Source organism: Colletotrichum siamense (assembly GCF_013390195.1).
Source record: "Colletotrichum siamense strain Cg363 chromosome Unknown KSG_Cg363_contig05, whole genome shotgun sequence".
NCBI classification, from domain to species: Eukaryota; Fungi; Ascomycota; class Sordariomycetes; order Glomerellales; family Glomerellaceae; genus Colletotrichum; species Colletotrichum siamense.
This window is the reverse complement of record NW_023501018.1, coordinates 1,399,686-1,424,193: the sequence shown is the minus strand read 5'-3', so window position 1 is coordinate 1,424,193 and position 24,508 is coordinate 1,399,686. Positions and strand designations below refer to the sequence as shown.

Below are 24,508 nucleotides of genomic sequence, written 5' to 3'. Positions count from 1 at the left end.
GCGATCTCATCACCAGAACTCGTCTCAACTCCTGCACCCAGCCGCTCCGTGACTACGTTGGTCACCTTGCCCACGGCCGCAATAAAAGACCACACACTAGGAAAACGACTCTCCATCAACGGGCAAGCAAACAAGACTCTTCAGCTTGCCCAGGTTTCCACTTTGCACGGGTAAACGAGTGCACCAACCAGGACCCGTCAGTTACCCGTCATTCCATCCACCCCGGCTCCGTCTCCACCGGGGAACGTCCGCCCGGTATCCCGCCGTCTCAAGATTTCAGAAAGGACCTGAACCCGGTTCTAGAAGGACGGGGCTGGCTCCAACCCGTCTTGATTTGACTCTTTTCGTCTCTCTGCAAAGTACCAGTACCGCCGCTGAACGTTTTGTTCGTGGCCGGGTGACGCAAAGCATTACGGATACAGCTTCTCACGTGGTGGACAACTGACTAAGGTCAAGCCAAAGCAAGGCGAGACCAAAGACAAGACCAGTCGGCGGCAGTCCAGTCGCAAATCAACGGCCCGGTCCACTCGGGGCGCCCAAAAAGCAAAAAGGGATCAACACAAAACACATTGTCGAAAGTGGCCAGCCAGGGCAGTGCGCCTTTTCTGGTGTCGCTGTCATTGACTCCGCCTTCGGTGAGTGGTGTTGGAAGCCACTCTGTCTGCTTTGGCTCAGCGACCCGTAGCGGTAGATTGAGCGATTCGATTGATTGATTGCTTCTGTGCCTGGATTTACCAGGGGCCTGGTTCCTGGGCTGTCGGATTCTGGCTCACCGTTTATCTGCTGGGCAGAGTTTTCTGCTCGCAACCGTTCTTGAAGAATCCTGGCTGATACCTGGCTTGCGGCTTGTCTTGCCTTGTCGTATCAAATCAGGGGCGAAGGACGACTGTGACGACTGTGACGACTGTGACGAACGACGGCCACTGACCTCAGGATCTGTCTGGTGGAGTTGCGACAGGTCGCAGGCTTGTCACCAAAGGGTGTTGTGACTTGGTTTATCCGTCATCAAGCTATCCGTACTTCTGCGCTACAACTCGGCACAGAGCCGGCAGTTTGAGACAGAGACATCTGGACAAAAGAAGTTCAAGGCCAGGAGATAGGCTAAAGTGCCCCGTGGACAAAGAACCAAGAGGGGGAAGCAAGACGATTGGGGTAGGGTTTTGTCTCTGCGTCGATGAAGAAGTCAGACACAACTGTGGCTGCGAGACAACCAAAGAAACTACCCCAACGAAACGCCTCCCTAAGCCCCCGATCCAGCTCCTCGGTACGCCCGGTGCCGTAATCCTTCCAGAGGAGAAGCAGGACGACAGCAGAGACAAGGGCAAGCTTTGAAGCGAGCGAGGGACAGACACACGTTCCAAGGAAACCATCGACGCCATCGTGCAGCGACTACTGGGACTATCCAGCGGGCCAACGACTTGTGGACTGGCGCTCGATCTGTAGGCAGTGTTGCCGGTGTTAGTGGCCCTGTCACGACGAGCTAACTGAAGTCCGTCAGTCCGCCGGGTCCAAGTTGGAAGCTTTGACGACGCCAGACAGGAGCAGCGGCAGCAAACAACGTCAACAAACGATCTGTGCCGGGGCAAACACACACCAACCAGCAAAACAAACAACAACAAACTGCCGTCATTACGGCTGGCTAGGAGTAACATAGCGGCTGCCAAACGGGCTAGTGCGCCGTCCCCTACGACAACAGGCAAGTCGACAGTCATTGTTCATTCGGCGGAGGTTGCTCGCAACAGTCCGTCCGACGTGGATGTCCTTGTCGGGGCAAACACACTGCAGGACGACACAAACATTTCAGGACCTGAGGACACGGGCCAATTGCAGGCCGGGGAAAGGAGCAGCTCTGGGATTGCGCAGAGTAAGCTGTGGACAGTGACCAGTGGCACCCGTCCGGATACCGTACCGTCCAAACGGATCTCCCCTGCCGGGACGGAGACCAGGGCAGAAAGCGACCCGAGGGCCAAATTGGAGTGGACTCTGCCAGGTCTCCCAGGACAAGAGTCCTTGTGCGTGTGTCCTTGGGCAAAGACTCGAGAGGCGCTGTCACTGGCTGAGGTCTGTCTGAGGCGCGCGAGGTACCTGCCGGCCCTAGTGTAGCGGCGCCGGGCGCTGCAAGGTACAACCCGCCCAAACGAACCTGTGGTGGGGCTGCGCCCAAGTCATTCAGGGCCGCCGACAACGAGGACGGTACTTGTGGCCGCTGCAGAACATCTGCGAGGGACAGGTCTCTGGCCGTCTCGCGAAGTATCTTTCTGGGTCAGGCCGCCGTCTTTCTGCGCAGCAACAGTGCAGTAGCTGCGCAGCAGTGCTGCTGCAGTGAGAGAGCCAAAGAAGAGGGCCGTTGGAGAAGAAGACGCAGCAGACGCAGCAATCAGCCAGCCAGCAGCTTATCGGACCTGCTAAAGAGACAAGAGAAAGAGACGGGAAAGTGATCTTTTTTGTCCCTGCCGCCATCCTTTTCATTGCCTCTGCTGCCGCCGCTCATCTGGTCATTATTCTGATCCTTCCTCCCCTCTCTTGGACTTTGACCTCTCTTTACAAGGTCATATTTCTGATTCTCAACCCCTTCGGCTCTACGATTACTATTCCACAACTGCAAGACTCTTGCTGGTGATTGGGCTGCTACACGAACGAGCGGCGACACGAACAGAGCAGTCCTTGTCTGTTTGCTCTGTCGGCGAGTCCCAGCTCCAACAACTCGCGCGGTCTTTTACTCTCTCGTTTTCTCCAGTCTCCATTCCCGCAATTATTATTTTTTTGCCCTCCTCCTCCTCCCGAACACCCCCGGCGCAATCCACTCAAATTCAGCGCCGACCACCAAAAGCACCCGGCATCGAGCACCAACACCCCCCTCCCCTGTTCTTCCTTACCGGTCACTGTTACGGTCTGCGAATACCACCATCTGCCCTGCCCGCCTTACCTTGCTTGCCTCGCACCCGCTTGCTTGCTGGCTTGCTTGCCTGCTTGCTTCCTTGGCTAGCTGCTTGCTTGCTTGCCTCAGCTGCTTGCTCCTGCGACCTGCGCGCATTCCGCCATCCTCCCTCCTCTGGGACCATCTTGCGCCAGGCCCAGTGCTGCTGTTTATGCCGGCTTGTTGTTGCTGCTGCTGCATGGTACGTACTGGCGCCGCCGTCCAAGTACCTACACACACCCAACGGACAACAACGGGACGGTGGACAGGACAAGACGGGACAGGCGCGGTACCTCGCTCTACTTTCCGGTGGACGGGCATGCTAAATTAAAAAAACATCCCCCTTCCCCTCCCCTTCTCCCCCCTTCAAAATCCTTTCCCCCCCGGTGCTCCCCTCCACCGACACACCCCCTCCCCTCCCAAATTCCTCCCCCCTCCCACCCTTGACGTCTCCCTACAGCAAACCTAGACGCACCCGCCGACAGAGAGAGAAGGAGGAGGATACACTGGCCACCAAAGAACAGCAACGTCGCAGTGGTCAAAGTCACACCCAATCTTCCTCCTCCACCAAATAAAAAAACCACTCTCTCGATTCGAGGGCCCCGTCCACTCAGACTGGAGCTCCCATCTGCGAGCTGGGTCTCGTTGTCCTCCTCCCGGTCCCAGAAGGGTCAAGACCAGGGCAGAGAGGACCCAAGTCCAAGACCAAGAACCCGACAGACCCAAACCGCCCAAACCACCCCAAGGCACCACGGGGACCACGGGGGACCCAACCGCCCCAGAAAACAGAAACAGATTCTGCAAACATGTCTCAATACATGTACACCAGTCTCGCCCCTTTACCTCCCGTCTTCTCTCACCTCCCCGACTCGAGAAGGGCGAAGGCGACGCCCTCCAGTTCCAACTCTTCTGCAGTAGCAACCTCCAACCAGCCCAAAAACACCTCGTCTGCCGCAACAACAGCAGCAGCACAACCACCAACACCAACAGCTGCCTCCACGCCGCCAATCTCAAAGGCAAATCCCGCAGACTCGTCCCGCCTACCGCCCACGAGCAGGACAAAACACCACTACCACCAGCACCACCCCTCCACTCGCTTGCAGCATATCCGCACTTCTTCTTCTTCTTCTGCGTCACGATCTTCTAACGAGACCTCGATCACCCCCACGTCAACCACCCTCTCGATCCCGCAGACAGCGTCTCCCACCGACTCGCGCGCGCCGTCCTCGCCATCGTCGCCGAAGAAGCTCAAGCACAAGCACCACCACTCGCTCCAGGAGACACGTGCTGCCGGCGACCACGGCTTCGGCTCCCTCCGCTCTAGAGCGCCGGCGCGCCTCCGCAAGGAAAGCGGCAGCTTGAGCTCCTACGCCAAGTTCGCGCTCGCCTCCCCTCCGACACCCCGCACCACGGGCCTCACTCCCACGGAGATAAAACATGTCGCCATGCTCGACATGGACATCTCGGGTCGTCATTTGACTGCCGCCAAGGCGACAGGCACTTTGCCCTTCTCCCGCACAGATAGCTTGTCCTCGGCCGCGCCTTCAACAGCGTCCATCTCGGCCCGCACAATGACCTCGACCGACCCCACTTCGTCGTTCGACGCCTCGCGTCCCTTCGTCTTGAAGAATGGGCGCCAGTACTTGTCCGACAACTCCCTACCCTACCCGCTGCCCGTCGATCTGGTCGAGCTGCATCGCCAGTCAATGCGCACGCTCATGCTGATTCAAGTCTTTGGCTCGCCATTGTGCTCACAGGGAAACGAAGTCAAACCACCAAGTCGCGTGCTCGAGATGGCATGCGGCTCCGGCTTCTGGAGTCAAATGTGCTTCCGCTACTTCAAGGGAAAGGGCCACACGGACACCGAGTACACCGGCATGGATATTGGTCCCATGGGCGCAACCGCCGGCGACGTGGATCGCGACATGAAGTGGCGCTATGTACAGCATGACATGCGCACGATGCCCTGGCCCTTTGCCGACGGCGAATTCGACCTGATCATGGTCAAGGACACCAGCTTGGTAGTGACAAGCCCGCACTCCGTCCAGTCCACCATGGACGAGTACATCCGCATCCTGCGCCCTGGCGGCACCATTGAATTCTGGGACAGTGACCACCAGATTCGCATGCTCCGGCCCCACGCCGCGCCACTGGCCCTAGACACCCCAGAAGGCGCCGCCGCCGTGGCGCTCGGCGCATACCCCCTGTCCTCCAAGACACCGCTCAGCGCGCCGCTGAACAACTACCTCGTCGAATACAACTCGTGGGCCCACCGCGCGCTCGAGTCGCGCAACCTCAGCCCCGTGCCGTGCACAATCATCGGTCCCGCGCTCATCCAGGAGTGCGAGGTGCTCAAGGACATACAATCGCGCCGCCTGGCGATCCCACTATCGGAAGTCCGCTGGGAGCGCGAGGGCGTCGGCGGTGTCGTCACCAAGGATGGCAAGTCGTACATCGAGACGGGCAAGGGCAAGTCCAAGCCGGACTCGCAGAAGAAGACGCTCACGCCCGCGCAGGCGGCCCTCCGCCGCACGGCGCTGACGACCGTCGTCCAGCAGATCCAGAGCTTGGAGCCGCTCCTTAGAGAGACCTCGGGCAAGAGCCAGGACGAGTGGGATGGCTGGCTTGGCAAGATGATGAACGACTTGACCAGGGAGAACGGCACGAGTTGGGGAGAGTGCCTGGAGGTAGGCGCATGGTGGGCGAGGAGGAAGTAGTGAAGCACGGCTTGATGAAACGAAAGGTTTTTATTGCATTACTATTGGAGCTATCTCACAGGACCATCTCATCCTCCCCGCTTGAGGCGACCATCACGCCCCGGGAACATACCGCTTCCTCAGCGTTCGGTATCGTTTGAGGTAGTACCTGTGGGATCGTTAGCGTGCCAATCAGTTGCAAAGCAACAGCAAGACACAGAAACAGAAGCAAGGAAAAGCGCAGAGGCAGAGGAACGGTTGAAGTGTGCAGTTCAACATCGAGATACCCCCCATCATCAATCTACATCACATATCAACCAATATTTACATACACCTATATCTCATCTTGACTTATTGACATGTGAAGCGACGTATTGACCTGAAGTTGATCTTTCGATAGTGCGGCAGGTGGGGGAAGGGAAAGGGGACATGGGACTTCGACCGGTAGATGCTCGCTCACGTGGCAGGAATAATATGGAGCTTGTGCTTGCGGCGGGGACGATTCCGCGTGTTCAAGTGAGATCGACATGAGGAAGGCGTGGCGACAGGGGTGGGTAGGGCGGTCTCGGTCCCCTCCCCAGCGTGAATCCACAAAGGGTGCGGAAACAAAAAGGGTGAGTTCAAACTTACAAGGCTTCGATTTCTAGAAGGGGGGAGTGGTTAGCATTGGCCTTTGAGTGATCTTGCTCGACGATGTTCAGGTAGGGGAGGTGGGAACGGGGCAAGGGAGTGAGATATGGATGGATTGACGTTCAGGAGTTGCGGGAGATGTGGGCCGCTGGGCTCTGTGTTTCTTTGTGAAGGGTGATGGCCCTGTGCGAGGCGAGATGAGGTTGGTGTTTTGCTCGAGGGGTTATATGATGTGGAACTGGCTTTTGGGAAGCGACTTCTTCTCCTGGGACGGGGGTCATGAGGGACGGGTATGGAGGGCTGAAAGTATGTTGGGCGTGTTGATGAAGGGGAACATGTTGTGTCGCTTGACACTGTGATGTACATGACGTTGTGATATCTCCTGCGGCTGTGAGGGGCTCGAAAAGCCCCCACGGCCCGCTGGTGTGTCGAGAAAGTCGAGATGTAGGTCCGGCTGCCGCTGGATATCTTGACTCGAGAACGGGATGGTATGCGACAGTGACATCGGATGTGTCCATGTTGTCGAATGGTGGAGAGTTTTTTTTTTTTTTGCCGGGACTTGTTTCTTGAGACAGGAGCGGTTGTTGCAGGTCATCCTTTGGTTCGGGTTTTGCTCTATTTCTCTCTGGAGTCGTGAGGCTCTACGTGGGTTGGTCGTTGATAAGCACCAGTCTGAGCGTGCTGGTACGCCACGGCCATGAGGTGCCGCATGGAAATGCGGTTCTTAGTCCGGATTTTCAGCGGACAGTGGGGTTTGAGGATGTCTTTCGTGTTGGTTGAGCCCCGTGACACTGCTTCCTCGGGAGCAAGACCGTGTGCTGGGGGCTTGGCCAAGTTTCTCGGAGGAGTGCCGTGGTTCCAGCTGAAGCCAGCGGAGGAGGGACAATCTCTTGAGGGGCGGCTCTTAAAGGTGCTGGTGAAGCCGAAACGAGAGGGTTCTCATTCAACATCGACGCTGGGCCGGTTGGGCCTGGCCCTCGGGCTTCTCGTCACCCAAGACACATAGCTTCTGGGCTGAGATACGAGCACACCTTGTCGTGGATGAGCCATCTACCAGGAGATCCGGACAGCCGAGGAAGGAGTGTTCTGAACTCGACTCGGAGGAAAGAGAAATTGGCATCAGCGCCAGATGGAAGTCCGCAGGGGAGTGTTGTGCATACAGCGTATCCTCTAAATGGAGACACACCTCGTGGACCTAGACTCAGAAGTATCCTCGAGGTATCGACGTCCAAGGAACAAGAAAACAATGCCTGTCCGATAGCGGTAAAGATGATGACGCTGATGACCCCCCCAGCCAAGAACACAATCCCATCTTGCCGAGAGCGTAGAAAGAATGAATCAGAGTCCAACTTGGGTCGGCACTTGTTGAACAATAGTAGTCATCAAGGTCGAAGTTTGAAGATGAGGATCGTGCAGGGAAACCGTCGACCAGGCCAGTATGCGAGGTAGCTTCCACCTGGTGCTCCAGGAAAATAGAAATGAGGAAGGGGGATTGCAGTGACTCCAGGTAAACCACCAACCAAACCGCGTCTAACAGCGAACACGGCAGACCTGCCCACTGGACGACGTCACTTGACAACTTGACAACAGTCCACAGAGGCCTTGATAATAGTGAAAGTAATGACCTAGACGGCCCGGTAGAAGAAAAGACGCGAGGCGACAGACGGGAAAAAGGGAGGACAGTACTGGATGTGAAGACACAAGACGAATGGAGCATCACCTACCCTTCTTCACAAACTCGGCCCTCTGGATGCCCTTCTCGATCGCCTCTTCGTCTTTCAGCCCCGCGTTGGCGCTGAAGGCCCGGTGTAGGCGTGGGCGGAAGTAGTCATATCCGAGGGGGTACTCGCGTCCGAGGAAAAGGAGTTCTATGGGCTCATTAGCGACGTTTGGAGGTAATAATGATGTGATCGTAAGTGGCAACTGGTTGAGGACGATGGGCCTTAGAACCGAGCAGCAGGATTCAAGCTTGATTTGATGTGATTTGACGGTTTCCGGTGACTGAGAACGTCAAGCTCACATGCCCCGTTCATTCATCTGACGACTCTTGCGTGTATCCACGGGAAGTATTGTAGGCAACGTTGCGTGCCGCTCATGAGCAGGTATAAGTCATTGACACCCAAGACGGCCCTTGAACAAGACCAATATGCAAGCAAGGATGAAAGCCCACCAACCTTTGTAAATGGTAATCACCCGCCTCCTCAACTCAAGATTTAGGGAGCTCATCTCGAATTGCCGAATGCTACCGCGTAAGCAATCCAGAATTCAGTCTGCGACGGGATAGCTGATGGTGTAGGTCAACGCCGCCGGGATGTCGTCGGTTCCGTGGCGATGAGGTCGGATCCTTGACGAATGATGCAACACCCCTCCGTCCAATTGCGGCCCCACAGCACCGCCAATCCGCTTCTCCAATTGGCCGCACCAAAGCTCAGCTCCTTATCTTATCAGTCGCCAGCCAGGTCCCTCGCTGCTCTGGCCCGATCTACGGCTTCAAGCTTCGCGACAGAAACCAACCATCGATCCGCTGGCGCATACCAAATCGACGCACGAAGCCGATAATCGACGAAATGTTCTGCGCGAGGGCAGCTCGCACAACGCTGCTACGACGCCCGGCACTCCTCCTCGCTCGCCAGACCCCTTCCGCTGCCGCCCTCCGCATCGCAGTATCGAGTCCCCGACCGTACAGCCAAGCCAGCAGCATCACAAACCCCCAGCCGGCAGAGTTGCGGAACGCCACTGAAGACCTCCTCTTGGCTCTCGATCAGGCGGAAGCGGCCGACCTGGCAGCTGTCCAAGACGTTGACGAAGTCGAATACGAGCTTCCATCAAGACCAGATGACGGGCTGACCGCGAAAGAAACAATCGACAAGCTCCTGCTCAAACCGAAACCCGCGCCGCAATACCTCAACGCCAGCTTCTTTCTCAAGCGCATCGGGAAATGCCTCATGTTTGGCTGCAACGAGGAGCAGGTCGCTGTGGCGGCCCGTCTTGTACGCCAGATCGCAAAGGACTTTCCTCGACTGCAAATGGCTCGGTCCAACGCCGTCGTGGACCCCAAGGCCGTGTATACAGAAAGGCTGGACATGACGAAGAGAATCCAGCTCGAGCCTTTGTCCAAGACGTTCGGAGTGAGAAGCAATGAAGCCCCCCAAAACTTGACGCGCTCATCACTGACCCTGTTAATCAATCTTGCAGGGAATCCCGCGACCATTTCCACTCCCGAAATTGGTTGAGGTGGCCGTCTTGCGATATCTCGACTACGTCGCTTCGACTTCCACCTCTGACGTACAGGCAAAATGGGATCAGATTCAACGAATGCAACGGAAGGCCTGGAAGGTTGATTCCCACTCGCTGATCCATAAGCCGGTGTCGCCGCTGGCCATCCAAAACATGCAATGGCCGTCGAACTTGCGCTACGTGAGTTTAGTTTACTAAAAGGGCGTTGTCCCGAAGAGGGCTAAATGATTGCACAGGATCGGACACGTAAAACGCAGAACATCTCTCTGTATACCCGTTTGGAGAGCTTCACTGAGATGGATCGCCGTGTCAAGTTCATTCTCGACGTGGCCTTATGGTCACATTCGGCCAACGCTTTTCTCGTGAACGCAAAAGTCACACTGGTGTTTCTCTACCCCCGGAAACAGTTGCAGGGCAAGTCAACCCGCTGGTTCGCGGAAGAGATGGAACGCATGCTGAATCATGAGACGCCCGAGGTCTGGCAGGAGGGCAGAGACTTGATAGACGCGATCCGCATACTGGAGTCGCAGACTTGGAATAGGGCGGATGCGGTCGAGGACTTGGGCAGTGCTTCGTCGGCTTGAGATACACTGAAACCCGAGCGGCCCATTCGACAGCAACAAGCAACTTCCCACGAGGATATAAATCCAAGGGGTAGTATCCCTCGATGCTAACCAGATCCAGTATCTACCAGAGCCAGGGCACCTCTGCCAGAAGTACGGCGTCGAGATATCTGGACGATGTCTATTGGTGTCTTGGCCAGCCAATGCCAAGTGCAAAGTTGTGGATTGTTGCTTGCAGTGGCCTGGTGGACCTCATTGACAGTACGATCCCCCGCCGAAGAGAGGAGGCAAGAATTGAGGTTCCTACAAGACCTGGCGGATCTCAAACGCGAATGCCATATCATTTGCGCTAGCCGCAGAGTGTCCAAAGCATCAGGAGCCGTTCGCATGGTCTCTGGTCATACTGCGAGCCATAGTCGGCTCACGGCCAAGCAGGCGACAGCCGCTTAAACCTTCCGTGAACTGCAATGATAAGAACTGTCCTGCGTGATACAAATGCGACAATGTTGAAAGCACGCCATGGTCAAACATGAATACTTGTGATATCTGATCTCAACGCAACATTGGCTGGAAGCGCAGACATGACATGGATGCTGTTGTATGATTGGCGGGTGGTGATTGGTACGGATGAAAAGGGTATCCCCCAAGTGAATAGGCCTTGTGGATTGCGCAAGGAAATCTTCCTACCCTGCCGGCGTGACTCCGGGCCCCATCACGGGACGGATCCAGTTCGGCGGGACGAGAAATTCGGCGAGGCTAGCAGAGAAAAATTCTCCTGAAAATTCTGCCAATAATTCACTGCCAAAGAAAAGTCTTCTCGGTCATGGTCCACGACGAGACGGTCTCGTGTCCACTGTCTGGCGCTGCAAAATTCAGACTGGCTTTAAAGGGTCGCAAGCCCACCGAGAGATCCGCATCGCTCGGAGCTGCCCTGGCGCTATTACGTTGTGTCGCCTCACGTCGCCGTGCAAATGTGTGCGCCGCCATCGAGGGGCAGCTCCTCGCGGCCAGACCGCCTTCGAGATTGGGTGTCACAGTGCGAAGGGTGACTTCGAGGGGTTCATCAACCCCGCTAAGCAGCCGCAGAAATATAACGGTCTGCAGGGCACCAATCACGGCCCGACATGCCCGTAGGTTGCCAAGCTTTATTTGCTCTCGACGAGATGGAGGGGAGGTGACCAGGAGGAAGCGGAGGGAGGGGTGAAGCCCTCTGAGTTGCATGGGAGGCGTGCTGCACTGCAGGAAGCTGGCGCCCTGAAGTTTATTCCCGAGTAGTCTCGATGTTAGATCAGGCGATGGTCCTCTGGAATGCTGCTGCAGGCGGTCGATGATTGGACAGATCCTGAAGAATCACAGTCAACAGTCGATAGTCAACAGCGCAATACTTATTCGTAGGTGACATCGCATCTCGTTCGTCGTCCTCGCCAGCACAACTCTAACAAGCTTAGAGCCCCCCGCAGGACGGCCGTGCCACTGACTCTCTGGGAGGATTGTCGTCGGTACCACGAATCAGACATCGCGACTGCAAATTGCTCTCCACGACATTCCGAGTCAGCAGTCCACTGGATTGAATGGGCTGTGACATGGGAGGCAATCTGGCAGCAGGCTGGGAACGGCCAAATGCCGACAGGCAGATCGACTTGCTTTACCGCTCTGCGCCTAGCTCCTTTTCCTTTCTCGTTGTTTATGCTCAAGACCTGGGGGACGAAGTGGGGGTAGCTGAGGCCCTCAGGTTGCATTTGCCAATTCCCTCTGCTGTGACTTGTCAAGTGAAGGGCAGCAGCCGGGATAGGGTGTGCTTGCTCTGCTGAGCGCTGCATCTTCCTGGACTGTTCTCTCCTTTCTTTCGGCACGTTACGACGTGCTAATCGGAGGATAATTAGCTAAACAGGTGGATATGGCGGCAAAAAAGCTTGACCCTGCAAGCAATGCTGCTGGCACCGTACACTACGCCGAGGTCGAGCACCGCGTGTGAGATTCTCCGTTCGATCCAATCTCGAGTGCCCCGCGAGTTCCGTTGGCTTGCAAGAAGGTAAGGGTAATGTTGGTTGACTGCGGGCGAAGCATCGGGAGCGGTCAGCAACCGGCATCCGTTCGATGTCTCGCCGGGTCGTTCGGAGGCCTGAGAAGGAGAGGAGCAGCGCTGTCTTGCATTTTTCCAGAAATGGTTTGTTATGTTTCGAATCAAAGGAGACCAACGCCACTGGCAGAAGGTTTGACAAAGACAAGGGCGACGACGGTCTTTGTCTAGGGCCTGCGACGGGTCGAAAACAGCCATGCGGATCTCTCGACGACAGGCCAGACAGCACAGCGTGTGCAACTGCAGGGCTCGTCCGGTTCATCGCTCGTCGTCTGGACCACCATGAGTTGCTGTGGGTGGTGGGTGCCGCCGCAACAGATGCAGAGTGCAGAGAAGCATGCAAGCGGCATTCCTGTCCTGGTCCAAGATCGACGCAGGAAATTAAACCCCCAAGCCTATCGTCATTCTTGATAGGGCGAGGGGCACGGGTGGGAGGCAGCAGGTGCAGTAGCAGCAGCATTGCGTCTTGCGTGTGTGATGGTGCGTTGTCAACCACGAGACAGGACGAGACGAGTGCGCATTGCGCATTCGAATGTCAGTCGTCTGCCGCCGCCGGCTTGTCACAGTTGAGGTCCAGGTCCACCGACGATGCTCCCATCCCGTCCACCTTGTTCGCATGTCGGACGGCGTGATGGCAACCGTGACTTGCTTGGAACACGACAAGCAGGAATGTCTCTGGCCCTGGGACTAGAGACTGGGCCGTAGTGTTCGGTTGCACTGTAGCGAGGGCCAGGCTAGCTAGCGGCGGACGAACAAAAGTCGCGGGTAAGCCGCTAGTGGCCATGCGTCGCCGCCAATGCTCATCATGCTTTCCACTGTGCGAGGCGCTCAAGGGGTCATGGCACCCGTTTTGCCAGGTTTCTTGGTTTCGTCTCCACGCTACGTGCCTCGTACCTCGCCGATGGCGTTTGGCGCGGCCCCGGTGGTCGGCCTCACGATGTTGATCTGGGACGGCGAGTCACCGAGCGTCGGAGGCAGATGCAGACGCAGATGCAGTCGCAGTGCGAAGCACGCACAGTGATTACAGGTGCGTGCAAGGACCAATGGCGGGTGCTGCTCAAAGGGGGAAGCCGACGACGGCGAGTGGAAGCACTGTACTTTTGGGGCGAGTTGATCTTCCGCCGGAGAGCAAGCTTGCTGCTGCACTGTACGGTACGAGTGAGTGTACGAGACGAGCGAGTGCATTGCACATTGAGTGGTGTGGAGCTGCATTGCTGATCGTCGTCCTGCGGCTGGGGGAGCAATTGGGAACCGACAGTTCACCGCAAAAGACTCGGGCACGGCGGACAGGCGATGGCTGTCGATGGAGTGCCCTCGTGTCTCTTTTTTCCTTTTCTGATAAGCAAATCTGGATGGCGCGGGGTCTGCGATGGGCAGATGGAGGCGGGGAGAGCCCAGTCGCGTGCTGACAAGGAGGTGCAGCCAAGGGCGAGGGTACGGATAGAGTTGGCTCGACATGTGCAATGACGACGATGGGCTGGTCTCCTGCTGGATACGGCAAGCAACGGTAGTTGGCGGTGACGGTAGTTGGTAGGCCTTGATATTTGGTTGCGCTCATGTGCAGTGTCATGGAAGCGCTTGGTACCGCGCACTTGGTGCTCTCGTCCTTGGTAATTCGTCCTGGTTATCCTTGGTTGATGGTTAGCGAGACCAGAGGGCTAACATGCGTCGGTATTACCCTGAACTGAGGTTGGCACGGCCGGGATGAGAGCAAGAAAGCTGACTCGGGGATACTGTGCGGTGAAGGCTTCGGTAGGGCAAGCCGACAGACCGAAAACATGGTTGCGGCGGGCATTCAGGGTGATTGGAGGCGGTGCCGTCTCTTCTCTGCGGTGGGCAGGGTCGTCATGCGAGCAATGAACAACGATGATGGATGCTGCGGAGGATTGACAGCATGGATGGGAGATGGAAGCCGCGAACAAGACGAGAAGAAAAGACGACGGGGCCGAACTAGGGACGAAAGAGGGAAGAGAGCGTCGACGGGGGTGTCCTGTGCAAGACCTGACATTTTTCTTGGGTGGTGGTTGGGTCTCTGATGAATTGTTGGTTGGCAGGACGAAGCCGTTGAAGAAAAAGAGTGTCGATGAGGAATGCCATGATGGATGAAAATGTCAGTTGTATGCGAGGAAGGACCTCTGCAGCTAGGAGGAAGGAAGGTGCAAGGCGAGAAGTTATCTTGCATGCGCCTTCTGGCAGGAGCATGGCCGATGGCCGTGGTTGCCCTTTCGAGGTAGGTAGGCACAAGCAGCGGTTTGGGTGCAGGAGCCATTTGCAACGTGGAAGGCAATTGAGTTACCGTTGTCAGTCAAATTACGGTATGTGAGGTGCATCGGTAGGGACCTGGGCAGAGTCTTTTGACTTGCTCAAACTCTTTACTCTGACAATGGAAACTCGCAACTCAGCCTCTGCCCTTTGCTTGAGTTCCAACAACAGTAACTGACTGCTATTTTTACTCTGTTGCCGCGCTTCAGGGCGGCTGCGGATACTCTACCGCCCAGCGCCCTGTCTGCCCTACGGCCTGCAGACCAAGCTGAGGTGCGTGATTCGTACATTAAGGTACGGGCTGCTCGTACGGGACGGACAGCCAGGCCAAGGACGGATACCGATGCAGGATCACTTGCTTGCTTGCGCGTTTTCCGTTCCGTCTGGGTCCATCTTTTGCCAGGGCCTGGAGCAGATGCATGCAATGCGCTGCTGCACCACCGCAGCAGGCCTCGGAAGAGACGAAGAGGGGAGGGCTGAGTTGGATTGTTGATTTTCAAAAGATTGATTGGAAGCTCGTCTGCTGCCAACTCAGCACCAAAGTCCCTACGTCTGGTCTGGTTTGACTGGACATGATCCAATGTCCAATGTCCAATCCAATGCCTATTGTCTACCTCAGGTAATGCTAACCAGTGGCCACCTTCCGCGTATCGTCGCTCAGTGTCTAGCGCGGCGTGCTGCATGGGCGTTGGCGGCTGCCTCGGTCGGGGGTACCCCAAGGTACAAGCTTGTCGGACGAAATTGCCCCTTGAGCTAGGCATAGTTTGGCCGAGTCAAAAGTACCTGCCAGGTCGAAGATCCGAGATCCTGATCCTGATTGCTGATTCTGATCGGGGGAAGGAGAAGAAGGAGGGGCGGAACGCTCAGGAGACAGCTGGACCAATGGCGCGACCCGAGACTCAGCTGCCCCCCACAATCCACACTCTGCAGTCCACTCGTCGTCCTCGTCAGGAGGAAAAAGAAAGACGCTAACGCAGTACGTACCACGAGCCAAGGCCAGACAGTGCGAGGGGGGCGGCTCCCGCACCATCCGCCATCCCTGCTCTGGTCCTGTTCCCACGTCCTTTTTTGAATAAACTTGAAGCGAGGCGCCTCCCACTCCCACCTTTCAATGTCCCGAGACGGCCAAATAAAAAAAACCAGAAGAAGGGAAAAGAGAAGAAACCCCAAAAATAAGGCGCTGTCACTTGACACTGACTCTGACTGCCAGTGTGCTCCTGCTGCCACTGCCAGACAGACCGCCGTTAGCTGCTATTGCTGCTGCTATTGCTGGCTGCTGACTGTCTGAACTTTGCATCTGACACTGCACGCTGCATACGCTGCTGCATACACACAAACACACACAATACCTACAGCACACAGCTGCAAATTCCATTCTTTCAGCTCTCCGTCTCTTCTGCCCGCTCACTCAGCTATTTTTTCCTCTCTCGCCCCTCTTGCCTTGCTCCCCTCATACGACCTCCTATTTCGATTCGATTCATTCGATCCCCAATTCGCCAGCTCACTTTCGGCTCGGCTCTTACCCGAACCTTTGCCGCCCCATACACGCCCGGCAGTGCACCTCACAGACGCTGTTAACAATTTCGTTAGCTGCTCCCCCCAAGCCTGCCCACCTGCCGAACCCTTCCCTTCCCGCGTAATAATTGCACCCCCAAATTCTTACCTTTTGGCTTAAACTTCGCCTTGCCTATCCACCCACCTTGTCGCCTTCCCACCACCACCACCACCACCACCACCACCACCAACCACGCTCTCTTCTCCGTCTCAGGACCGGAAAAAAAACCACCACCCAATTCCACAACATCACCACTCCCTCGGTATCCCTTAGAAACCTACACAACCGTAACTCAACGACGCATGAGGCCCCACGGACCCCTCCAGACACTCTGCGGCTCTGCCCTCACCCTTGCGTCGAGTGCATAGTTTCTCAACAGCCGCTGTTCTCCCGGTCGCCCTCGAGACGGGACACGAGATCGCTCCAGCATCCAGACCAGTCCAAGTCGTGCTGCTGGCCCTCCCGACCTGCCTCTACAGGCTCCCGGGTCGGTCCACAGCAGAACAAGGCGCTGCGCATGCCTCGTGCTTCGAGTTCTGCGAAGCGACAGCAAGGCGCCGCCGCCAACCAACGCGACACCAGGCACGAAAATGGTCTTGTAGGCCCCGCCAAACGAGTCTCCAACAAGAAGAGTCAGCCGAACCTCGACCCGAACCCTTCTGCTTCTGTTTCTGCCTCTGCCTCGACCTCGACCTCGACCTCTGCTTCCAACTCCCGTCTGCCGCCAGACCAGAATGCATCTGCCTCGGCTCTCCCATCGCCCCTGCCCAACGGCTCCTCCAACGGACATCTCAAGAACCCGGCCCCCGGTGCCACGATCGATACCATGCCTCCCGACCACCGCAACGGCGACGCATCTGCCAGGCGAGGCTCGCTAGGCGGCTGCTCCGAGACGTCGTCCTCTGAGTCTCTCGCTTCCAACATGGGCAACGGCGCCGTCGACACGAACCACCGCCAGATCGATGTCAACGCCACCAAGAATGCCGACGTCCACCGCGATCCAGGCGGTCCTATCGAGTTTGCCGCCACCGTCCTGAGAGCTCTTCCCCTCTACGATACCCTCGCCATTCTTATTCTTCTGATGCAGGTCCCTCCCGTCGCCCTCTCCGGTATCTACATGGTCTTTACCTTTCTCACCTTTGTCCCGCCCGTTACCACCAGCTCTGGAATGAACATCAACCTGGCCGAGATCTTTGACTACAATTCGACCATGCCTTCCCTGGTCACGGTGCTTTGCATGGACGTGTTTATCTTGCTGGTCTGGCTCTTTCTGTGGCCGCCCATGCAGCTTGCCATCCTCGACTTTGCGAAGCCCGTCATCGCTGCCACGCTCGGTGGCGGATCGAACACCAGGGAAGGCGCATCTCGGAGTGTTACTAGCTGCTTTCTTCTGGTCATAGGGTCTCATCTTCTCCGCGGCTCCAGGTTCCACTGGTCTCGAGCTACAAAGTTCCTCCCTGCAAACTGGCGATTCTCTCCTGATTCCGACGATCCGTTAGAATCCTTCACCCGCGGCTTCGATAAGAGGGGGCCGCATGGGTGGATCAAGAGCATCCTCGCCATACATATTTTGACGCAGGGTATAGTCCGGTATATTAGAGAGTGGTATTTGAGACGAGAAAAAGGGAGCGCATCAGCCCACAGCATAACAGATCCCGAAGCCGGCAAGTCGTACGCTACCGACACAGCGACGGAGAACGGATTTGCCACGCCCGACAGCGATGCGACCTTCCAACAAAATGCAGCAGTATCATCTACAAAAAAGAAGCGAAAACAAAGCACACAGGTGCGTCTCCAGCAGCCGCTATGGGCGGCTCTGGCGAGCACCAAAATTGTCATGGTTAAGGAGTACGAGTTATCACACGCGACTTCTGAGTCAGCCGGCTCAAACGCTACCGACATTCATAACCTGGGGAACGCCCCATTTGACAGTCAAGCCGAACAGATTTGGATATCCTACATCGGGCACGACGAAGTATGCTTCAACACCAGCCATTTCCCCGATAGCCCTACTGCCGGAAACGGACATCTTGCGCGACCGGCGGGCGTCGACACGTCAAAGCCTTTCTACGTCCGGGTCAACAATGCCTTTTGGCAGCCAACACGCATTTACCGTATCCAGGACGAAGCTCAAGATGAGCACCTCGGCCACCATCGCTGGTGCGGGGACATCTATGGGCTGCGGCCGCTGTCCAAGTACGTCTGCGAGTTTGTTGACACCCACACGAACAGAGTCATCTTTTCCACGAGTATCCGGACCTCCTTTGCGCCCAACAAAGACCAGGAAGGGTCCGTCAACCCGCCCGTGAGCACGCCTCAATCCCTCCGCCCCGACTCGCCGGCGACGACGCTGAAGAGCACCATCAAAGCCAACAACGACCGGTTGGCGGAGGAGAAGTCCAGGCTCAAGGCGCTGCGCAAGGAGTGGAAGAGCAAGACTACGTCGCTCAAGAAGGAGAATGACAAGCTCGACAACATGATTCAGACGGCAGGCAGCAACGACGACAAGCACAGGCAAAAGATCATCCAGCAGGAGACCACGAAAGCTCAGTCCGAGAAGGAGACGGCCCAGCTCGACGCAGAGCTCAAGGCGTTTGAGAAAGCACCCGATGGACTCTACGAGCGCAAGAGACAGACGGAGAAGGAATGGACCGCCGAGAAGGCCGTCTTTGACACCGCATCCAAAGAGTTTAAGGACTACAAGGCCGGCATCGCCAAGACTGTGAAGGTCAAGGAAGATGAGCAAGCCGCCATGCAGACGAAGCGGAACAAGATCGCGGCACGCATCGCCAAGGTGGACAACGAACTGGGCCGTATTACTGACGCCAACAACCGTGGTCTGGACGAGGCCGAGCGAAGACGCCAAGCGCGCGCCGCCTGGCAGGCGGACAGTTCCAAGATTGAGAACAACTTCCTCGGCAGCATCGAAACACTGCGGTCGGCCAACATGAACAAGCAGAACGATGTCAACGCGCTGTTGGCGGGTCTTCAGCAGATCCACGAGTACGTTAACAACGCCACCGCCGCGACCATGCCTTTCGATCTTGTCGAGCGTCAGCCAGCCCAGCTTCCGTCTACCTTGTACAACCCTGCCGCGCCTTCCTGGACCCCCTCTCCCGCCGGAGCGTCGCAGTTCACGGTCCCGGCAGCGTCCATGTGGCCCACCGCAGCGACGACTGCCCCTGGCTCGACGCTTCCGCTGCCCGCGACGACGGCGTCTGCTGTCTGGGGATTCCCGCCGGCGCATCAGAGCACGGTGTCTCTCAAGGCTAGAGGCCGTTCCTCATCGATGCTTAGTGACGTCTCCGGGTTTACGCAGTCCAGCGACGGCGACGAGTTCCTCTCGCTCAACAACACGCCGGCGCACGGGCACACGGTGCACCGCACGCCCGTGTCCTTTGCGTTCACCCGGCGCCAGCGCAGCGACGGCGCAGGCTCCGGCGGCAGTAGTATCCACAGCGGGAGCGGCAGCGGAAGCTTGCGGGATCCGGCGAGTCCGATTTGAGATGTGCAAAGTGTCTGTGTCTGTTTCTGTTTTTAGGTAGTCTAGCTTTCTCGGCTTGGGACGTGGCGTGCTGGATATTTCGTCAGCTCGACGGGATGTCGGTAGCGATTTCTCATAATGAAAAGTGTTGCATTGTTTAGAATCTTGTGTCAATTGCTGTGATGTCTATTCCACTGTGACTATATCCATTCTACATTGCAGACACGATTTGAGTGCGGTGGGTCATGTTGTCGCGAAGACGGCCTTGTGAAAACCTCGGACGCGTTGCTCGGCTCCAAGTCCCCCGAAAAGCAGCCGGGGTGCGTCGTCGCGGATAGAGTGCGCCCCCCTCGTGTCCTTTTTTTGTCGGTTCGTCTCAAGTCAGAGGCTTGGCTCCGGCATGGTCCCGGCAGTTGGATTTGGCGGCGGCGGCGGTGCCGGGTTTTGAGTTGACGCGCTGCAGGTGCGGATTAAGCTGGCTGTAGATGCAGAGTTTAAACACAGAAGATTGATGGTTCACGTGGGATGGGTCATTTTTTTGTGATATCGATTGCGTTTTCTGTTTATCACGATGATGTTACTAAGAGACGAAGTAGAGAAGCGGAAAGTCCAGGCGTCATGATGCCGTCGAGATGAATTGTCTCATTAAAAAGGTTAGGCAATTCGTACTTGAAAAGATGCGATAGCGATAGGATGGGTGGGAGTAGATAGTGTACGTTCCCGTGGTTCATGCCACGGCTGGCGGAGTGGTTACACAGGACGGGAAATGATTCGAAGGGTGAGGCGTTGGTGCGATGGTTTTTTGGCCAAGACAGGTTTTTAGGAACATTGAATTTGGTTTTGCGGTGAGATGGGACGTTTTTACACATTTGCAGAGAATGAGGCGGATAATGGCTGACAGGCATATCTTGTCGCGATGAGACGAAGCGGTGAATGTACGGCTAGATACCAGTGACTGTGCGTCTGTAGATCTGTGCGAGGTGAAGTTGCGGTGCGGTAGGCGCCCTCTCTTGCGAGAAGACAATCTCACGAGGACGTCCTTCTTCCTGGACCGGGGTGTTTGATACAGTCCTCTTCTCTCACGTGCGTTGAAGAAAAAGTGATTCCCGAGTCCTGCGGGCGGTTGGAAGTGGAACTCTCTTTTTCTCGTTTTACCTGCACACTTTCCAAGTTTTCGTGCAGTGAGGCGGGGTGTTTGCGGTTTAAAGGCGAATCATCAATGTGAGGATGGATCTCACGATAGGGAGGGGTAAGGGCGGTGGTTGGCGTCTGCTTTTGTTCGCATCTGCAAGTGTTGACTCACTGGAATGTATAGAGCGGGGTTATCTGTCCAGTGGTCGAAACAAACTGCTTCAAATCTGCAGGCTTCCAGAGCATGTGAACGCCTGGGGACACGAAGAGAGAAAAACAATAGTCTAACGGGAGCACAGGGGGCGGGCGGTAGAGGTAGACCAGGTACGGAGGAGGATGGATGGATGGATCTAGAGCAGCGGTAGCGTCGTTTCTCGGCGGCTACGCGCATATGGGGTGATGTTTTGATTGATTGAGTTTTTGGGTGATGGGGGTGGTTGGTTGGGATTGTGTTCCACTTGGAGAGCGAGTACGGATAAGAGATGGATATTGGAGGTAGACAATGCATAGATGTACTTTGCAGCTCTGCATGAGATACCTATGTCAATAATGATTTGTCTACACTGAAAGAGAAACAAAAAGGCACATGCATCCGCCAATAGAGAGTCTACCGCGGCCAATGCTGTTGCTTGACCGGCGTCTCGGCTACGCGCAGGGAGTCCAGCAGCAGCACCACCACCACCACCGGCTGACTTACCCCCCCTCCACCCTCACCTCACCCTATGAGCGGCGCGGGTCAAGGCGGTCCCTGCGCCAGAACGCTGGAAGAGGGGGTCAACCACTCACGGGGCGGGGCTTAGCTCGGCGAATGGGAGACGGAGGCGGGGGGTCGACGGGGGAGGTGCAGCGCGCTGGAGCCGTCTCTGTTTTTTAAGCATTCTTTTGGGGCCATTGGTAGCGTCTTCTTGAGTACCTAAATTCATAGCGGAATGATACATCGGTCCATTGATGAGTGGAAAGTGTCTTGGTCGGCTTGTTGTGCATGGGCAGAGAGGCTAGGTGCCGCCAGGGGGTGAGTGTGCAGTTGTTGTCTTTAAAGACGACACATGACGCCTGTTTTCGCGTGTAGCACCGCATCGTCGGCCTTCTCTCGTTGCCTCCCGCTCTGTGTAGAAGTGTTCAGCTGTTGCCCCCTTTTTCTGGATCCTCCCAAGGGTTGAATAATTCGGATTCTCCCCCTTTCGAGCATCCTCTTCGCATACAAGCTGAGCCTCGATTGCGGAGTCTTCGCCCCAGCGGCAGATCGCCAGACGTTCCCATCCCGCCCGCCGGTTGTTGCATACCGACCGCAACAGCATTCATCCCGGCACGGGGCCTCACATACTCTTACCGAACGCCGCTCACCGAATCGTCCGGAGGTGGAAGGCGCAGTCCAGGTGGATTTCTATTTCCGTGTAACGGACCAGCAGTGACGACATTCTGCTTTTTTTTGGCTTGTGCTCTCCCACGAGGCGGACGTTTCGGGTTTGCGTTTGCATTTGCGCCTTTCAGCTGGCCTTGGATGACAAGTCAGCTGCGCCGAGCGAGCCTTCCGTCTGGTCTTTTGTTTTGAGAGACCGACGAGGAGTTTGCTGGTTCTGCCTTGGCCTGGTCTGCGCTTTTGGCACGCAAGACCGAGGCACGAGACACAAGGACAGAAGGGCGGGTTTGCCTTATTTACGCCGCCTTGTCGGTCCCCCTTGGACAAGCGGTCTGCTGAGGGTGTGCTTTCTTGGCGTCTAGAAGCTTGTTCTCGAAGGAAACAAATAGGCAACGCTCCCCCTCGGAAAGTTTTGAGTTCGAAAGGCTTGGGTTTTCATGCCAAGATTCATGTTCGTTGACGGGAAACGTTGACATACTCCATGTAACCGAAGATGGGCTTCTTCGACCGCAAAAAGATCCGCAAGGCCGAGCCGGCCCCGGTCCCGGTGAACCACCCGCCGCCGCCTTCACGGTATGCGACCTCGACCACACAGACGCCTCAATACTGGCACCCACCACCACCATACCCAAATCAACAATACCCCGTCCAACACCCCCAACACCAACAGCCCATCCGCCACCCCCCAAACCGGCAGTACCAGCAGCCCATCGTGGTGAACCAGCACTACTACATCACGCCGCCATCCTCCGCACCGCTCGCCCTCCCGGCCCCACCGCGCCCGGGCTCAACCGTACCCTCATCATGCCCCGCCGGCCTCGACAAGTTCACCGGCCCCGTGGCGACCATCGCCAAGGACTTCGCCTCGCCGCAGTTCTTCGACGAGCCGAACTTCCACCCGCACGCGACGCAGCTGATCAACTCCACCGCGGCGTGCGTCGATCAGATCGCGGGGTGCTTCAACGACGTCATGACCATGATTGACGGCGGGAAGCTGTCTGGACACGAGAAGGCGCTGTTCACGTATCAGCAACAGCCGGCCCCGAGCGAGCAGCAGCAGCAGGTTGTGCCGTACGAGGGCAAGAGGAGCGGTGGGAAGTCGAGCAGTAGCAGCAAGAAGAAGAAGGAGAGCCATTCGAAGGGGCAGGGCGTGGCGGAGAGTGTCGCGAGCGGGAGCTACTTCTCCAAAGTGGACATGTACGCCAACGCGAGGCTGCCCCTGAACCTCCCGCCTCTTCGGCTGTAAGTCTCAATCTCCTCCCTCGCAAAAGGTATAGGTTACTAACGATCCCAGATACATGCCCACCTGGCCGCTCCTCTGCATGGCCGCCCAATACGCCGAGCGCGTCTACGAGACCCCAAAAGGCGCCGAGCGCGACACCCACGTCAACGCGGACTGGAAGCACGGCACCAAGGCCATGGTGATCAAGTCCGTGCCCATGGACCACATGAACACCATCGTCTTCGCGATCCGCGGCTCCGCGACCTTCATGGACTGGGCCGTCAACCTCAACACGGCGCACGCCTCGCCGACAAACTTCCTCGACGACGCCGGCAACTTCTGCCACGCGGGCTTCCTGACCGTCGCGCGGCGCATGGTCAGGCCCGTCGCGGCGCGGCTGCGCCAGCTGCTCGAGGAGGACCCCGCGCGCAGCGGGTATAGTTTGTTGATCACGGGCCACTCGGCAGGCGGGGCGGTGGCGAGCTTGCTGTATGCGCATATGTTGGCGACGAGCAAGGCGGCGCAGAGCGAGTTGAACGTGCTGACGGGGTGTTTTAAGAGGGTGCATTGTGTGACGTTTGGGACGCCGCCGGTGAGTTTGTTGCCGCTGAAGAGGCCGGAGAGGGCTGAGTTGAGGAAGAGTTTATTTTTGACGTTTGTGAATGAGGGGGATCCGATTGCGAGGGCGGATAAGGCGTATGTGAAGTCGTTGCTGGAGTTGTTGGCGTCGCCGGCGCCGAGTTTGGGGAAGCAGAGGGGTGGGGAGGAGAGGGAGAGGGATAGGGATAGAGAGAGGGAGAGGAAGGGGAGGGGGGTGGTGGCGAAGGCGAGTAAGATATCGTTGAGGGGAAAGGAGAGCAGTGCGGTTGTGAAGGAGGAGAGGAGGGCGAAGAAGCCTGTGTGGGAGTTGCCGGCTTGCACGCTGAGTTCGCCGGGACGGATTGTGGTGTTGAGGAGCGGGGATAAGAGGGAGAGGATCAAGGATCGGAAGACTGTCGAGGAGAGGTTGAACGAGGGGGTTGTTGCGCAGACCGTGACTGATGAGGAGCTCAGGGGGGTGATTTGGGGAGATCCGGTTTGCCATGTCATGAAGCTGTACTCGGGGAGGATCGAGATCTTGGCTGTTGGAGCTGTGACGGGCAGGCATGGATGACGAGGAGGACAGGGACTGGCGTTTGGGCATGTTGATACCATTGATTTCTCCTGTTTGGATGACATGACTTAACGATTTACGACAAACAACACTAGAAATCACAGAATCACAGAAGAATGACTGATAACTGAAAGATTTCACTTCTTGCGCTAGTCTGTAGGCTGGAGTCTCTATTGGTTCTATTGTCCCGAGTGTCTTTCATTCAGGGCCTTCTACTA

The 24,508-nt window shown here is 56.8% G+C and overlaps 5 protein-coding genes across 5 annotated transcripts; 4 read left to right on the top strand and 1 right to left on the bottom strand.

Moving 5' to 3' along the window:
- Positions 1–3,723: 3,723 nt before the first annotated feature.
- CGCS363_v008008 (uncharacterized protein) lies at positions 3,724–5,634 on the top strand (the record flags this gene model as incomplete). The annotated part of the gene is made up of 1 exon (XM_036639857.1): positions 3,724–5,634. One exon carries the CDS (start codon positions 3,724–3,726, stop codon positions 5,632–5,634), a length of 1,911 nt encoding a protein of 636 aa, XP_036495209.1.
- A 2,325-nt stretch (positions 5,635–7,959) lies between these two features.
- Positions 7,960–8,469, bottom strand: lyrm5b (LYR motif-containing protein 5B; the record flags this gene model as incomplete). Its single annotated transcript, XM_036639856.1, has 2 exons — positions 7,960–8,111; positions 8,418–8,469. The coding sequence occupies 2 exons, from the start codon at positions 8,467–8,469 to the stop codon at positions 7,960–7,962; spliced, it is 204 nt and encodes a 67-aa protein (XP_036494968.1).
- Positions 8,470–8,810: 341 nt separating this feature from the next.
- CGCS363_v008006 (uncharacterized protein) lies at positions 8,811–10,064 on the top strand (the record flags this gene model as incomplete). The annotated part of the gene is made up of 3 exons (XM_036639855.1): positions 8,811–9,371; positions 9,439–9,660; positions 9,717–10,064. The coding sequence occupies 3 exons, from the start codon at positions 8,811–8,813 to the stop codon at positions 10,062–10,064; spliced, it is 1,131 nt and encodes a 376-aa protein (XP_036494967.1).
- A 6,393-nt stretch (positions 10,065–16,457) lies between these two features.
- Positions 16,458–19,445, top strand: acrB (putative ubiquitination network signaling protein acrB; the record flags this gene model as incomplete). The annotated part of the gene is made up of 1 exon (XM_036639854.1): positions 16,458–19,445. The coding sequence occupies one exon, from the start codon at positions 16,458–16,460 to the stop codon at positions 19,443–19,445; it is 2,988 nt and encodes a 995-aa protein (XP_036494970.1).
- A 2,963-nt stretch (positions 19,446–22,408) lies between these two features.
- CGCS363_v008004 (uncharacterized protein) lies at positions 22,409–24,290 on the top strand (the record flags this gene model as incomplete). The annotated part of the gene is made up of 2 exons (XM_036639853.1): positions 22,409–23,157; positions 23,210–24,290. The coding sequence occupies 2 exons, from the start codon at positions 22,409–22,411 to the stop codon at positions 24,288–24,290; spliced, it is 1,830 nt and encodes a 609-aa protein (XP_036494969.1).
- Positions 24,291–24,508: the final 218 nt, after the last annotated feature.